The 16,682-nt window shown below is 47.1% G+C and overlaps 1 protein-coding gene across 2 annotated transcripts in view; it reads left to right on the forward strand.

The window, feature by feature from the left end:
• LOC115193654 (attractin-like protein 1) overlaps nt 1–16,682 on the forward strand; it is a 341,916-nt gene that overhangs the window by 70,943 nt on the left and 254,291 nt on the right. For both annotated transcript variants that reach the window (XM_029752515.1, XM_029752516.1), the window contains exon 10: nt 4,783–4,937. In XM_029752515.1, coding sequence (XP_029608375.1) covers nt 4,783–4,937 — 155 coding nt within the window. The remainder of the gene's footprint in view (nt 1–4,782; nt 4,938–16,682) is intronic.

A 16,682-nucleotide genomic window follows, 5' to 3' on the forward strand; every position in this document is an offset into this window, starting at 1 on the left:
AATTACTCTTGAGGGGCCTACAGAAAGTGAAGAAAAGCGTAGTGACAGGCAGTGAGCACACTAGTCTCCCCCCCGGCCCAAACAGGTCAAGAGTGGTTTGGAGCTACAGATGTTCTATTGGACCTGGCACGGTCTAATAACAGGTGGGTAGACTGGGTGGGCCGTGTGTGAGACACACTCAGGACATTCCTGTGTGTGTTTTGGTTGATCCTGTCTGTCAAGACATTCTCTCCAGTGGATGGCCATCGTCCACGGCAACATGTTTTCGGCTGTCGTTTCCATTGGAAGTGAAAACATTGCCCTGCGGTTTGTTTAGTGATGTTCAGTGTACAGATGTTTTGTGGAAAAGCAAATTGCTTTGGACACTTTTCACATCCCTTATATTAGGTAGATGTCAGCCGCCATGTTTAACACAAAGATGTTTGTCTTGCCTATGTTCAGACACGGTGCCTCGACGCTCACTGCTGGATAGTTGAAAGGCCCGAATTGAAAAAGCACACTAATGCAGTACTCAGTATTATATTATTGGGAGGTACACATACAGTATTATATTATTGGGAGGTACACATACAGCATTATATTGTTGGGAGGTACACATACGCCGTTATATTGTTGGGAGGTACACATACGCCGTTATATTGTTGGGAGGTACACATACGGCGTTATATTGTTGGGAGGTACACATGCGGCGTTATATTGTTGGGAGGTACACGTACGGCGTTATATTGTTGGGAGGTACACGTACGGCGTTATATTGTTGGGAGGTACACGTACGGCGTTCTATTGTTGGGAGGTACACGTACGGCGTTCTATTGTTGGGAGGTACACGTACGGCGTTCTATTGTTGGGAGGTACACGTACGGCGTTCTATTGTTGGGAGGTACACGTACGGCGTTCTATTGTTGGGAGGTACACGTACGGCGTTCTATTGTTGGGAGGTACACGTACGGCGTTCTATTGTTGGGAGGTACACGTACGGCGTTCTATTGTTGGGAGGTACACGTACGGCGTTCTATTGTTGGGAGGTACACGTACGGCGTTCTATTGTTGGGAGGTACACGTACGGCGTTCTATTGTTGGGAGGTACACGTACGGCGTTCTATTGTTGGGAGGTACACGTACGGCGTTCTATTGTTGGGAGGTACACGTACGGCGTTATATTGTTGGGAGGTACACGTATGGCGTTATATTGTTGGGAGGCACACGTACGGCGTTATATTGTTGGGAGGCACACGTACGGCGTTATATTGTTGGGAGGCACACGTACGGCGTTATATTGTTGGGAGGCACACGTACGGCGTTATATTGTTGGGAGGTACACGTACGGCGTTATATTGTTGGGAGGTACACGTACGGCGTTATATTGTTGGGAGGTACACATATTTAGACACACAGCACTAAACTGGCCGTGACCCCACTCTCCAAGGGTGCCTCATTAATACACACTTGTACATGTGAGAAATATAACAAATATAAGCACAACTATTATTATTATTATTATTATTATTATTATTTTTATTATTATTATTACTACTACTACATGAACATACAGCACGTGCTGGAAAGTTAAGGAAGGATTAGAGAGAGAGATTTACAGTGAAACAGAGATTGTATGACAAGGGTGATATGAAAGAAGGGGAATGGCCTCCACTGAACCTTGACAGACAGATGGGTGACAGAGGGTACACCCTTTCATTATCCCCCCACTCCCTCACTTTCTCTGTTTCATCTGACCAGTTGTTTCATAGCTGTAGAAGTGAGGGAATAGTCCCACACACACTGCTAGGCTTGTGATAGTATAGCTGGTCCTGGCTAAGCTAGTGATAGTATAGCTGTTCCTGGCTAAGCTAGTAGTAGTATAGCTGGTCCTGGCTAAGCTAGTGATAGTATAGCTGTTCCTGGCTAGGCTGGTGATAGTATAGCTGGTCCTGGCTAGGCTTGTAATAGTATAGCTGGTCCTGGCTAAGCTAGTGATAGTATAGCTGTTCCTGGCATGGCAAGTGATAGTGCAGCTGTCCTGGCTGTGATAGTATAGCTGGTCCTGGCTAGGCTAGGGGTAGTACAGCTGGTCCTGGCTAGGCTAGTGATGGTGCAGCTGGTCCTGGCTAGGCTAGTGATGGTGCATCTGGTCCTCGCTAGGCTGTAAATAGTACATCTGGTCCTCGCTAGGCTGTGGATAGTACATCTGGTCCTTGCTAGGCTGTGGGTGGATAGTACATCTGGTTCTCGCTAGGCTGTGGATAGTACATCTGGTCCCGGCTAGTCTAGGGATAGTACAGCTGGTCCTGGCTAGGCTTATGGTCCTGGCTAGGCTGTGGATAGTGCAGTTGGGGTAGTATAGCTGGTCCTGGCTAGGCTAGGGATCTTACAGCTGTTCCTGGCTAGACTGGGGATCGTACAGCTGGTCCTGGCTAGGCTCGGGATAGTACAGCTGGTCCTGGCTAGGCTGCTGATCCTGGCTTGGCTTTTGGTCTTGGCTAGGCTGTGAATAGTGCAGCTGGTCCTCGCTAGGCTAGTGATAGTACAGCGGGTCCTGGCTAGGTTAGTGATAGTACAGCGGGTCCTGGCTAGGTTAGTGATAGTACAGTGGGTCCTGGCTTGGTTAGTCATAGTACAGCGGGTCCTAGGTAGGCTCGGGATAATACAGCTGGTCCTGGCTAGGCTCCGGATAGTACAGCTGGTCCTGGCTAGGCTGCTGATCCTGGCTTGGCTATTGGTCCTGGCTAGGCTGTGGGTAGTACAGCTGGTCCTGGCTAGGCTAGGGATAGTGCAGCTGGTCCTGGCTAGGGATAGTGCAGCTGGTCCTGGCTAGGCTAGGGATAGTATAGCTGGTCCTGGCTAGGCTATTGGTCCTGGCTAGGCTGTGGATAGTACAGCTGGTCCTGGCTAAGCTAGTGATAGTACAGCTGGTCCTGGCTAGGCTATTGGTCCTGGCTAGGTTAGGGACAGAACAGCTGGTCCTGGCTAGGTTAGGGACAGTACAGCTGGTCCTGGCTAGGCTAGGGGTAGTACAGCTGGTCCTGGCTAGGCTATTGGTCCTGGCTAGGTTAGGGACAGAACAGCTGGTCCTGGCTAGGTTAGGGACAGTACAGCTGGTCCTGGCTAGGCTAGGGGTAGTACAGCTGGTCCTGGCTAGGCTAGGGGTAGTACAGTGGGCCCTGGCTTGGTTAGTCATAGTACAGCGGGTCCTGGCTAGGCTCGGGATAGTACATCTGGTCCTGGCTAGGCTACTGATCCTGGCTTGGCTATGGGTCCTGGCTAGGCTGTGGATAGTACAGCTGGTCCTGGCTAGGCTAGGGATAGTGCAGCTGGTCCTGGCTAGGCTAGGGATAGTGCAGCTGAACCTGGCTAGGGATAGTGCAGCTGGTCCTAGCTTGGCTAGGAATAGTATAGCTGGTCCTGGCCAGGCCAGGGATAGTGCAGCTGGTCCTGGCTAGGCTAGGGATAGTGCAGCTGGTCCTGGCTAGGCTAGGGATAGTGCAGCTGGTCCTGGCTAGGCTAGGGATAGTGCAGCTGGTCCTGGCTAGGCTAGGGATAGTGCAGCTGGTCCTGGGTAGGCCAGGGATAGTAAAGCTGGTCCTGGCTAGGCTAGGGGTAGTACAGCTGGTCCTGGCTAGGCTCGGGATAGTACAGCTGGTCCTGGCTAGGCTGCTGATCCTGGCTTGGCTACTGGTCCTGGCTAGGCTGTGGATAGTACAGCTGGTCCTGGCTAGGCTAGGGATAGTGCAGCTGGTCCTGGCTAGGGATAGTGCAGCTGGTCCTGGCTAAGGATAGTGCAGCTGGTCCTGGCTAGGGATAGTGCAGCTGGTCCTAGCTAGGCTAGGAATAGTATAGCTGGTCCTGGCCAGGCCAGGGATAGTGCAGCTCGTCCTGGGTAGGCCAGGGATAGTAAAGCTGGTCCTGGCCAGGCCAGGGATAGTATAGCTGGTCCTGGGTAGGCCAGGGATAGTAAAGCTGGTCCTGGGTAGGCCAGGGATAGTATAGCTGGTCCTGGCTAGGCTCGTGATAGTGCAGCTGGTCCTCGCTAGTCTATCGATAGTACATCTGGTCCTCGCTAGGCTAGTGATAGTACATCTGGTCCTCGCTAGTCTATGGATAGTACATCTGGTCCTCGCTAGTCTATGAATAGTACAGTTGGTCCTCGCTAGTCTATGGATAGTACATCTGGTCCTCGCTAGTCTATGGATAGTACAGTTGGTCCTCGCTAGTCTATGGATAGTACATCTGGTCCTCGCTAGGCTAGTGATAGTACAGCGGGTCTTGGCTTGGCTAGTGATAGTACAGAGGGTCTTGGCTAGGTTAGGGATAGTACAGCGGGTCCCGGCTTGGTTAGTCATAGTACAGCTGGTCCTGGGTAGTCTATTGGTCCTGGCTAGGCTATGGATAGTACAGCTGGTCCTCGCTAGGCTAGTGATATTACAGCTGTTCTTAAGCAGAACGTGGGGACTGTGCACCTTGACCCTAGCAGAGGAGAGGAAGGGAGGTGGTAGATTGGGCTCAGACATATACCTGTACAGTTTCCCTAGTGTGTGTGTGTGTGTGTGTGTGTGTGTGTGTGTCCACGGTGCCACATTATTGATGGTGTCTGTCTGGGTATTTGACCTAGCCTATGGAGAGTGACCTTCAGACCAACTGTTCCCTTACATAAGCCATGTGGCCCAGACTGGCCCACACACTGCTGTAATCCACACCCAGGGATGGACACGCACACACTCTCATAATTGACACACTAAAACATTAGCATGGTGACTGAGTACAGTGCTGATGTGTGTGTGTTGACAGGATGATCCTGAGAGAGAGTGGTCTGGCGCGGTACCTCCACACAGCAGTGCTGAGCAGTGGGACTCTGCTGGTGTTTGGAGGAAACACCCACAACGACACGTCCCTCAGTAACGGAGCCAAGTGCTTCTCTGCTGACTTCCTGGCATACGACATGGGTAAGTACCAATCATATGCATGCACACATCATGGGTAAGAACCACATCCTCCTCATCTGTTGTTGGTATAGTTGGTCCTGGCTAGGCTGGTGATATAATAGCTGGTCCTGGCTAGGCTGGTGATATAATAGCTGGTCCTGGCTAGGCTGGTGATATAATAGCTGGTCCTGGCTAGGCTGGTGATATAATAGCTGGTCCTGGCTAGGCTGGTGATATAATAGCTGGTCCTGGCTAGGCTGGTGATACTATAGCTGGTCCTGGCTAGGCTGGTGATATAATAGCTGGTCCTGGCTAGGCTGGTGATATAATAGCTGGTCCTGGCTAGGCTGGTGATATAATAGCTGGTCCTGGCTAGGCTGGTGATAGTATAGCTGGTCCTGGCTAGGCTGGTGATAGTATAGCTGGTCCTGGCTAGGCTGGTGATAGTATAGCTGGTCCTGGCTAGGCTGGTGATAGTATAGCTGGTCCTGGCTAGGCTGGTGATAGTATAGCTGGTCCTGGCTAGGCTGGTGATAGTATAGCTGGTCCTGGCTAGGCTGGTGATAGTATAGCTGGTCCTGGCTAGGCTGGTGATAGTATAGCTGGTTCTGGCTAGGCTGGTGATAGTATAGCTGGTTCTGGCTAGGCTGGTGTTGGTATAGTTGGTCCTGGCTATGCTGTTGATAGTATAACTGGTCCAGGCTAGGCTGGTGATAGTATAGCTGGTCCTGGCTAGGCTGGTGATAGTATAGCTGGTCCTGGCTAGGCTGGTGATAGTATAGCTGGTTCTGGCTAGGCTGGTGATGGTGCAGCTGGTTCTGGCTAGGCTGGTGATGGTGCAGCTGGTCCTGGCTAGGCTATGCATAGTACATCTGGTCCTCGCTAGGCTGTGGATAGTACATCTGTTGATGGTTTGATGCAATCCTTATGTTTTGATCTGACTATATTTGAACCCTGTTTGTTTTGCTTTGAAATATGACTTACGAGCTTCAACCTCCGGGCATATGGTACAGGAATAGAAGTTACCTACTTTACCTGTACTTAAATAAGTATAAGCAACCCCCCCACCATACAATACCACATATTCCTCCCTGCAAACATCATACATGTGATGTTCATTGCTACAAGCGTGTGCCCACCCACCGACTCAATCCCATCAGGGTTGAACCCTGACCCCTAAAGCCATAGTTGTCATTTGTCATTCTCCACTGTTAGTTGCCTCCCAGGCCTGGGCCCACACAGACACATAATGTGCGTAACCAAAGAAGAACTGACAGGTGACATTCTGCAGCCCTAGGGAAAGTGTGTTCACTGACCTTTGACCTCAACATATAGCAGCACTAGGCTTTAAGAAAGTCAAGTTGAAGTGCAAAGCTAAGATACACTACATGACCAAAAGTATGCTCGTCGAACATCTCATTTCAAAATCATTGGCATTCATATGGAGTTGGTCCCCCCTTTGCTGCTTTAACAGCCTCCTCTCTCCTGGGAGGGTTTTCCATTCGATGTTGGAATATTGCTGCGGGTACTTGCTTCCATTCAGCCACAAGCATTAGTGAGGTCGGGCACTGATGTTGGGCAATTAGGCCTGGCTCGCAGTCGGTGTTCCAATTCATCCCAAAGATGTTCAATGGGGTTGAGGTCAGTGCTCTGTGCAGGCCAGTCAAGTTCTTCCACAAACCGTTTCTTTATGGACCTCACTTTGTGCATGGGGGCATTGTCATGCTGAAACAGGAAAGGGCCTTCCCCAAAGTTGGAAGCACAGAATCGTCTAGAATGTCATTCTATGCTGTAGTGTTAAGATTTCCCTTCAATGGAACTAAGGGGCCTAGTCTGAACCATGAAAAACAGCACAACCATTATTCCTCCTCCACCAAATTTTACAGTTGGCATTATGCATTCGGGCAGGTAGCGTTCTTTTAGTATCCGCCAAACCCAGATTTGTCTGTTGGACTGCCAGATGGCAAAGTGTGATACATCACTCCAGAGAACGAGTTTCCACTGTTCCAGAGTCCAATGGTGGCTTTACACCACTCCAGCCGAAGCTTGGGATTGCGCATGGTGATCTTAAGCTTGTGTGTGGCTGCTCGGCCATGGAAACCCATTTCATGAAGCCCCCGACAAACAGTTATTGTGCTGACGTTGCTTCCAGAGGTAGTTTGGATCTCGGTAGTGAGTGTTGCATCTGAGGACAGGCGATTTTTACGCGTTATGCGCTTCAGCACTCGGCGATCCCGTTCTGTGAGCTTGTGTGGCCTAGCACTTTGCGGCTGAGCCGTTGTAGCTCCTTGACGTTTCTATTTCACAGTAACAGCACTTAACCGGGACAGCTCTAGCAGGGCAGAAATTTGACAAACTGACTTGTTGGAAAGGTAGCATCCTATGACGGTGCTACATGGAAAGTCACTGAGCACTTCAGTAAGGCCATTCTACTGCCAGTGTTTGTCTATGGAGATTACATGGCTGTGTGCTCGATTTTATACATCTGTCAGCAACTGGTGTGGTTGAAATAGCAAAATCCACTCATTTGAAGGGTTGTCCACATACTTTTGTATATATAGTGTATCTTTTCCCTAGGGGTGAATACCCAGCCTCGGAGACCTGAGATGAAGGATCACATTCTGTTGTAACAGTTACGGTCGACATTCTTTACATTTTAAAAATGGAACTAGTCATAAACCAAAAGGTAGTCGTAACTCATAATAGACTTCATTACTCCGGGAAAGTTATTTTGCTCTTGTATTTGGAGTTAGTACTAAAGGTTTAGAGCTATGTGTGTTCCTTCCTGTGTGTGTTTTTGGACCCCCTGGGTTTTTTACGTGAGATCTGATGTGAGTAACAGATCACCTTTCAGTAATACAGTGGGGATCATTAACGCCCCATAGAGCGCTATAGAATGGGAGCTGGCCAGATGGCGTCTGATCTTATTTGAATATTTGTTTTGAATACAGTGACTCTGCAGGGGCATTACAGGACATGCTGAGGACAGAGAGGGAAGGAAGGCAGGGGGTGATGCAGGCAGGGAGTGATGAAGGGAGGGAGGGTGTGATGCCGGAAGGGCTGCAGGCAGGCAGGGAGGGTGGGATGCAGGGAGGGAGGGAGGGAGGCAGGCAAGGAGGGAGGGTGTGATGCAAGGAAGGAGGGAGGGTGGGAGGCAGGCAGGCAGGCAAGGATGGAGGGTGTGATGCAGGAAGGGAGGGAGGTAAGGAGGGAGGGTGGGATACAGGGAGGGAGGCGAGGCGGGAGGGATGCAGGAAGTCTGGGGAGCAAAAGGGAGGGAGGTAGAGACTACGGAAAAAGAAGGAACAGCACGTCAGAAATCAGCTCAATGTAATTGAAGAATCCATAGACTTTAACCACTTCTGGGGAAAATTGTTAACTCTTCGCGTTGTTTGTTTAGTGTTTATCTATCCAATCTTTTTGGCCCTATAACAAAGAACAAACAGCAAAAAACATATAAACTCAAAAAAATAAACATCCTCTCACTGTCAACTGTTTATTTTCAGCAAACTTAGCGTGTGTAAATATTTGTATGACCTGAACAAGTTCCACAGACATGTGACTAACAGAAATGGAATAATGTGTCCCTGAACAAAGGGGGGTAAAAATCAAAAGTAACAGTCAGTATCTGGTGCGGCCACCAGCTGCATTAAGTACTGCAGTGCATCTCCTCCTCATGGACTGCACCAGATTTGCCAGTTCTTGCTGTGAGATGTTACCTCACTCTTCCACCAAGGCACCTGCAAGTTCCCGGACATTTCTGGGGGGAATGGCCCTAGCCCTGACCCTCCGATCCAACAGGTCCCAGATATGCTCAATGGGATTGAGATCCAGGCTCTTCGCTGGCCATGGCAGAACACTGACATTCCTGTCTTGCAGGAAATCACGCACAGATCGAGCAGTATGGCTGGTGGCATTGTCATGCTGGAGGGTCATGTCAAGATGAGCCTACAGGAAGGGTACCACATGAGGGAGGAGGATGTCTTCCCTGTAATGCACAGCGTTGAGATTGCCTTCAATGACAACAATCTCAGTCCGATGATGCTGTGACACACCGCCCCAGACCATGATGGACCCTCCACCTCCAAATCGATCCCGCTTCAGAGTACAGGCCTTGGTGTAACGCTCATTCCTTCAACGATAAACACGAATCCGACCATCACCCTGGTGAGACAAAACCGCGACTCGTCAGTGAAGAGCACTTTTCACCAGTCATGTCTGGTCCAGCAACGATGGGTTTGTGCCCATAGGAGACGTTTTTGCCGGTGATGTCTGTTTAGGACCTGCCTTACAACAGGCCTACAAGCCCTCAGTCCAGCCTCTCTCAGCCTATTGCGGACAGTCTGAGCACTGATGGAGGGATTGCGCATTCCTGGTGTAACTCGGGCAGTTGTTGTTGCCATGCTGTACCTGTCCCACAGGTGTGATGTTCGGATGTACCGATCCGGTGCAGGTGTTACACGTGGTCTGCCACTGCGAGGACGGTCAGCTGTCTGTCCTGTTTCCCTGTAGCGCTGTCTTAGGTGTCTCACAGTACGGACATTGCAATTTATTGCCCTTTTGTGTCCTACGTTTTCATAACTGTGACCTTAATTGCCTACCGTCTGTAAGCTGTTAGTGTCTTAACGACCGTTCCACAAGTGCATGTTCATGAATTGTTTATGGTTCATTGAACAAGCATGGGAACAGTGTTTAAACCCTTTAGAATGAAGATCTGTGAAGTTATTTTGATTTTTTACGAATTATCTTTGAAAGATAGGTTCCTGGAAAAAGGGACGTTTCTTTTTTTGCTGAGTTTACATGATCAAATACAAATCTTAGTATCAACTATTAAAGACTACCAGAACCCACTGGATTTTCCAATTACATTGAATGAAACTACAGGACAAAATACAAACCCTCCAACCCCAAAAGACCTGTGGTGTTGATGGTATCCTCAATGAAATTATGATAAAATATACAGATTACAAATGGCTATACTTAAACTGTTTAACATCATCCTTAGCTCTGGCATCTTCCAATCCACAAAAGTGTAGACAAATTTGACCCCGATAACTAGCGTGGGATATGCGTCAACAGCAACCTTGGGAAAATCCTCTGCATTATCATTAACAGCAGACTCATATTTCCTCAGTGAAAACAATGTACTGAGCAAATGTCAGATTGGCTTTTTACCAAATTACCGAACGACAGACCACGTATTCATCCTGCACACTCTAATTGACAAACAAATAAACCAAAACAAAGGCAGTCTTCTCATGCTTTGTTGATTTCAAAAAGCATTTGACTCCATTTGGCATGAGGGTTTGCTATACAAATTGATAGAAAATGGTGTTGGGGAAAACATACAACATTCTAAAATCCATGTACACGAACAAGTGTGCTTTTAATAAAATACACACACATTTCTTTCCACAGGGTCGTGGGTTGAGACAGGGATGCAGCTTGAGCCCTACCCTTTTCAACATGTATATCAACGAATTGGCGAGGGCAGTAGAACAGTCTGCAGCACCTGGCCTCACCCTACTAGATTATGAAGTCAAATATCTACTGTTTGCTGATGATCTGGTGCTTCTTTCCCCAACCAAGGAGGGCCTACACCAGCACCTAGATCTTCTGCTCAGATTCTGTCAGACCTGTCACACCTGGGCCGTGACAGACCTAGGACCACAAATACAAATTCAGTCTAGACACTGTTGCCCTAGAGCACACAAACTATACTTACCTCAGCCTAAACATCAGCGCCACAGGTAACTTCCACAAAGCTGTGAACGATCTGAGCGACAAGGCAAGAAGGGTCTTCTATGCCATCAAAAGGAACATTAAATTTCGACATACGAATTTTGGATCTGGCTAAAAATACTTGAATCAGTTATAGAACCCATTGCCCTTTATGGTTGTGAGGTCTGGGGTCTGCTCACCAAGCAAGAATTCATGAAATGGGACAAACACCAAATTGAGACTGCATGCAGAATTCTGCAAAAATATCCTCTGTGTACAACGTAAAACACCAAATAATGCATACAGAGCAGAATTAGGCCGATACCCGATAATAATCAAAATCCAGAAAAGAGCCGTTCAATTCTGCAATCTCCTAAAGGAAGCGATTCCCAAACCTTCCATAACAAAGCAATCCTCTACAGAGAGATGGAGAAGAGTCCTCTAAGCAAGCTGGTCGAGGGGCTCTGTTCACAAACACACCCCACAGAGCCCCAGGACAGCAACACAATTAAACCCAACCAAATCATGAGAAAACAAAAAGATAATTTCTTGACACATTGGAAAGAATTAACAAAAAAATAGAGCAAACTAGAATGCTTTTTGGCCCTAAACAGAGAGTACACAGTGGCAGAATACCTGACCACTGTGACTGACCCAAACTTCAGGAAAGCTTTGACTATGTACAGACTCAGTGAGCATAGCCTAACCATTGGAAAAAGGACACTGTAGGCAGACCTGGCTCTCAAGAGAAGACAGGCTATGTGCACACTGTCCACAAAAATGAGGTGGAAACTGAGCTGCACTTCCTAACCTCCTGCCAAATGTATGACCATATTAGAGACACATGTTTCCCTCAGATTACACAGACCCACAAAGAATTCAAAAACGCATCCAATTTTGATAAACTCCAATATCTATTGGGTGAAATACCACAGTGCGCCATCACAGCAGCAAGATTTGTGACCTGTTGCCACAAGTTAAGGTCAACCAGTGAAGAACAAACACCATTGTAAATACACCCCATATTTATGATTGTTTCTTTTTTACCTTTTGTACTTTGCACATAATTTACATTTGAAAATGTCTTTTATTCTTTTGGAACTTTTGAGTGTAATGTTTACTGTTCATTTTTATTGTTTATTTCACTTTTGTTTATTATCTACTTCACCTGCTTTGGCAATGTTAACATATGTTTCCCATGCCAATAATGCCCTTAAATTGAATTGAGAGTCAGATGGAGATAGACAGAGACTCAATGTTTAGGTTCAAAGAAAGAAAATCCATTAAAGGGGAACGTTTATTTTCTAGTTAGGATCCAGATTAGATTTTTGAAGAAAGTTGAAAAACTGGACTCTATAGCTTCCAAGCCTTCTCATGCAGTCATGGAAGGTCACTGCTTCACTCTCATTGTTATTCAGCTAAATAGCCAGTCCAATCACCCTGAGTAGGCCACTCCAAGGGATAAAATGTCCAATGTCACTTCTATAATCTGGAAGCGATAGATTGTTTTATGTTCAAGGTGGTAGCTAGACTGATGCTTGGCTTGGGGAGTGTGATGTAGACTCTACACTGAAGCCCAGGCAAGACCACTCTCTGTGATTGGTGCTCTGGTATACAAGCCAGTGTTTGGCCAGATATGTCTGCTTGGCATGGCTAAAGGGCCAGCCTCTCAGAAACCTGTCATTCATTATAGGCCCTAGAGTACTGGGTTGTCACTGGACATTGTTGACTCTGTTCATTTTGCTTTATAATGAAACATCTCCATCATCAGCTTCTTCTAAACTCAGCAAAAAAAGAAACGTCCTCTCACTGTCAACTGCATTTATTTTCAAAAACGTAACGTGTAAATATTTGTATGAACAAGATTCAACAACTGAGACATAAACTGAACAAGTTCCACAGACCACAGACTTCTGACTAACAGAAATGGAATAATGTGTCCCTGAACAAAGGGGGGGGGGGTCAAAATCAAACGTAACAGTCAGTATCTGGTGTGGCCACCAGCTGCATTGAGTACTGCAGTGCATCTCCTCCTCATGGACTGCACCAGATTAGCCAGTTCTTGCTGTGAGATGTTACCCCACTCTTCCACCGAGGCACCTGCAAGTTACCGGACATTCCTGAGGGGAATGGCCCTAGCCCTCACCCTCCGTTCCAACAGGTCCCAGACGTGCTCAATGGGATGGAGATCCGGGCTCTTCGCTGGCCATGGCAGAACATTGACATTCCTGTCTTGCAGGAAATCTTGCACAGAATGAGCAGTATGGCTGGTGGCATTGTCATGTTGGAGGGTCATGTCAGGATGAGCCTGCAGGAAGGGTACCACATGAGGGAGGCGGATGTCTTCCCTGTAACGCACAGTGTTGAGATTGCCTGCAATGACAACAAGCTCAGTCCGATGATGCTGTGACACACTGCCCTGGGCCATGACGGACCCTTCACCTCCAAATCTATCCCACTCGAGAGTACAGGCCTCGGTGTAACGCTCATTCCTTCAACGATAACGCGAATCCGACCATCACCCCTGGTGAGACAAAACCGCGACTCGTCAGTGAAGAGCACTTTTCGCCAATCTGGTCCAGCGCCGGTGGGTTTGTGCCCATAGCCGACGTTGTTGCCAGTGATGTCTGGTGAGGACCTGCCTTACAATCTGCCTACAAGCCCTCAGTCCAGCCTCTCTCAGCCTATTGCGGACAGTCTGAGCACTGATGGAGGGATTGTGCGTTCCTGGTGTAACTCAGGCAGTTGTTTTTGCCATCCTGTACCTGTCCCGCAGGTGTGAGGTTCGGATGTACCAATCCTGTGTTGGTGTTGTTACACGTGGTCTGCCACTGCGAGGAAGATCAGCTGTCCATCCTGTCTCCCTGTAGCGCTGTCTTAGGTGTCTCACAGTACAGACATTGCAATGTATTGCCCTGGCCACATCGGCTGTCCTCATGCCTCCTTGCAGCATTCCTTAGGCACTTTCACGTAGATGAGCAGGGACCCTGGGCATCTTTCTTTTGGTGTTTTTCAGGGTCAGTAGACAGGCCTCTTTAGTGTCCTTAGTTTTCATAACTGTGACCTTAATTGCCTACCGTCTGTAAGCTGTTAGTGTCTTAATCACGGTGAACAAGCATGGGAAACAGTGTTTAAACCCTTTACAATGAAGATCTGTGAAGTTATTTGGATTTTTACGAATTATCTTTGAAAGACAGGGTCCTGAAAAAGAGCCGCTTCTTTTTTTTCCTGAGTTTGGCGTGAACAGGTTCGTGGAAAGCAGTTTCGCGAACCTGTTCACACCAAACATTACAGTAATGTTTGGCATTTTGTTTAGAAAACATGCCTGAACCCAGATCATAACCTATCACTGGTGAGTGATGCTTTTTACTCGAGTGATGCTGAAAGACGTTGTAGCCTACTAGTACATGAGATGTTTCAGCACTGCAAGTGTCAACAGGTTTCACCAGTTTCAAGGAACTACTGAAGTCTCATTCAGTAGTTAATGGACTGATAGGACTTCCTCTTCTCTCTGCTCCTCTCTCTGTGAGCTAATTAGTTAGTTCCACCTGTGGAAGAGGCATTACTCTGCTGCTCTCTCTCTGGCGGCTCCGCCACTCATGCTGAGACGCTTTTAAGCGCTAATTTGTTTTTGTTTCTCTCTGCTAACCTTGGAGGGGGAGAGCGTTATTAGCTTTTTGTGCTTTTCTTCTGCGAGAGATTAAATTCAGGTCGACACAAGGCAGTTTTAATTTGGGTTTAATTCTTTTCTCCCGTCATCACCCCATCCTCATAATTCTAATTAGATTTGGGGGAAATGAACTCTAATTAAAAATGTTTTGTCCCCCCACCACCCTCTACCCTCTGAAAGGCAACTGGCAGTGACGTCTTCAACAAGAGTGCCCTGTTAATTTTCTGGTGCTGCAATATAATCTTTGGTATTTGTTTCATTAGTCCATTGTTGATATAGTCCCAAAATGTTTTGCATGTCAGCAGTCAGGTTTTCACGATATTCAACTTTCAAAGTACAGAAATACAGCTGGTATGATGTATTTTGTATCATATAATACTGCATTTTGCATTAAAATGAAAGTTGCATATCTTAAACTTGATTGCTGACATGCAGAACATTTTGGGACTATATCATCAATGGACTAATGAAACAAATACCAAAATATAGTTTTTGGGTGCAATGTTCCTTTAAGTCTTCCATTTAAATTAGGTTTGATTTCCCCTTCAAGATGGTGTGCTGACGATTTTGTCTGCTGATTCCCCTGTCATCTCTCCCTTTCTCCCTGTTCATTATTCATGGTTCTTCTGCCAATATCCTGGGAGGAAATGAAATGGGGGGGGGGAGCGTTGTGATGAGTATCAGGGAGTTTCAATATAAAGGCAAGGATCCTGCAAAATCATTAATCTCCAGTACACATCAGATGGTGGGGAGCCGTATTTGGCTGGCTGTCAGTGCATGTCTGGGTTATGGATTTACTCTAGCTCCAGGCTTCACGATAGGTATTAGGCCTTAGATGGTGCCAAAGTCAGGATTCCAATTGAACTACTGGTGATGGGGCGGATGTCACAAATGCTTATTTTGGTCTGTCCCTTTAACCACTGGATCACCTACGCACATCTCTTATCTTATTTTGATTTGACACTTATTATTGATATTGATGAATGTACTGCATTGTTGAGGCAGCTCGCACATCGACATTTTGCTGCACCTTTAATACCTGCTGTAAACTGTGTATGCGATGAGTACAATTGAATTTGATAAGAAAGTAGTGTGGGTCTGAGTCTGACCGGCTGAGAGAGCTCATCAGGGTGACTACACCATGTCCCTGGCAGAAAACACCTTGGTCTTTAGGATGTGATGAAAGCTCCTTCTGATCTGGACTGGTGTTGTTGACTTGTCTTTCCCTTTAAACAGCAATATCACAATTAGACATGCACTGAGTGTGGTTGTTTGCAACCTGGCTGCACACTTAACGCCCAGGAACAGTTTATATCTGTGTAAATTCCACATTTACATTTTGGAGAGTGGACGTGTGGCCTGTAAAGCATCAGAGAATTGTAAAATGAAACGGTAAAGCACAGGATTGTGATCGCTCTGAGCCATTACTCTGTTCAGTGTGGTATCCCCAACAAACAAGATCAATAGATGAATAAACTTGTTTATCAAGTCCTATTCAGAGGCAGCTACATAATAAACAATTCAAAAATGCTAAGTAAAGAGGTTGACGTTACGATCCCACTAACAGTGTGAGAACTGAATGTTGTGCTGTCTCAATATAACATGATTTGCCTGGTGATATTGACAAAGAGAAGAAATCTACTTTGCCGACTAGAATGTTTTCTCTGTTGTTATTTGTTTGCCCGGTGGAGGCTAAATTCGTTTTGAGACGATTGGTAGATAATCACAGACGGAAAAATTGTCTCGCTACATTCTGGGCTGTGTTGTCAGAGCTGCTCCAGGTATACTCGTGGTAGCCTACCCATGGTTCAGTGCAGTTCATGACCATGGTCCTAGGAGATTGGTAATCAAACTACCATTGAGACCCTGTGTGCCCACCACCACCACCCTAGGATTGCCAAATAGCAGCTGCAGTGGATTAAACTTTAATGATATATTCCAATCGTATAGGTATCTTTCCTAGCTGCGGTTAGTTGTTTATGACAGCCCTGGGTGTAGGTTATGGCCCCTAGTGCTCTGGTATGCTCACACGCACAGTGTTAATCACACCTGGGCTTGGTACAGTACACCCAGTCCTACAGCCATTATACAGAGCCAGGGGGACCAGGCCATTCTCCACTGTATCCTTTGGTTCCACAGCTTCTATGTCCACAGGATTCTCATACGCGTTAATAATTCAGAGTTGACACTTCCATTGTTGTGTGTGTGTGTGTGTGTGTGTGTGTGTGTGTGTGTGTGTGTGCGCGTGCGCGTGTGCACGCGCAAGAGTGCGGGGCGGGGGGGTCCTGGTGGTGTTCTGTTTTTCAGTATGTGGTATGGTACAGGCATACTGAAATGAAATCCAGGCAAGAAAGGAACACTTCTCCCCTGTTGCT

This window comes from Salmo trutta, chromosome 5 (assembly GCF_901001165.1).
Source record: "Salmo trutta chromosome 5, fSalTru1.1, whole genome shotgun sequence".
Taxonomy (NCBI): domain Eukaryota; kingdom Metazoa; phylum Chordata; class Actinopteri; order Salmoniformes; family Salmonidae; genus Salmo; species Salmo trutta.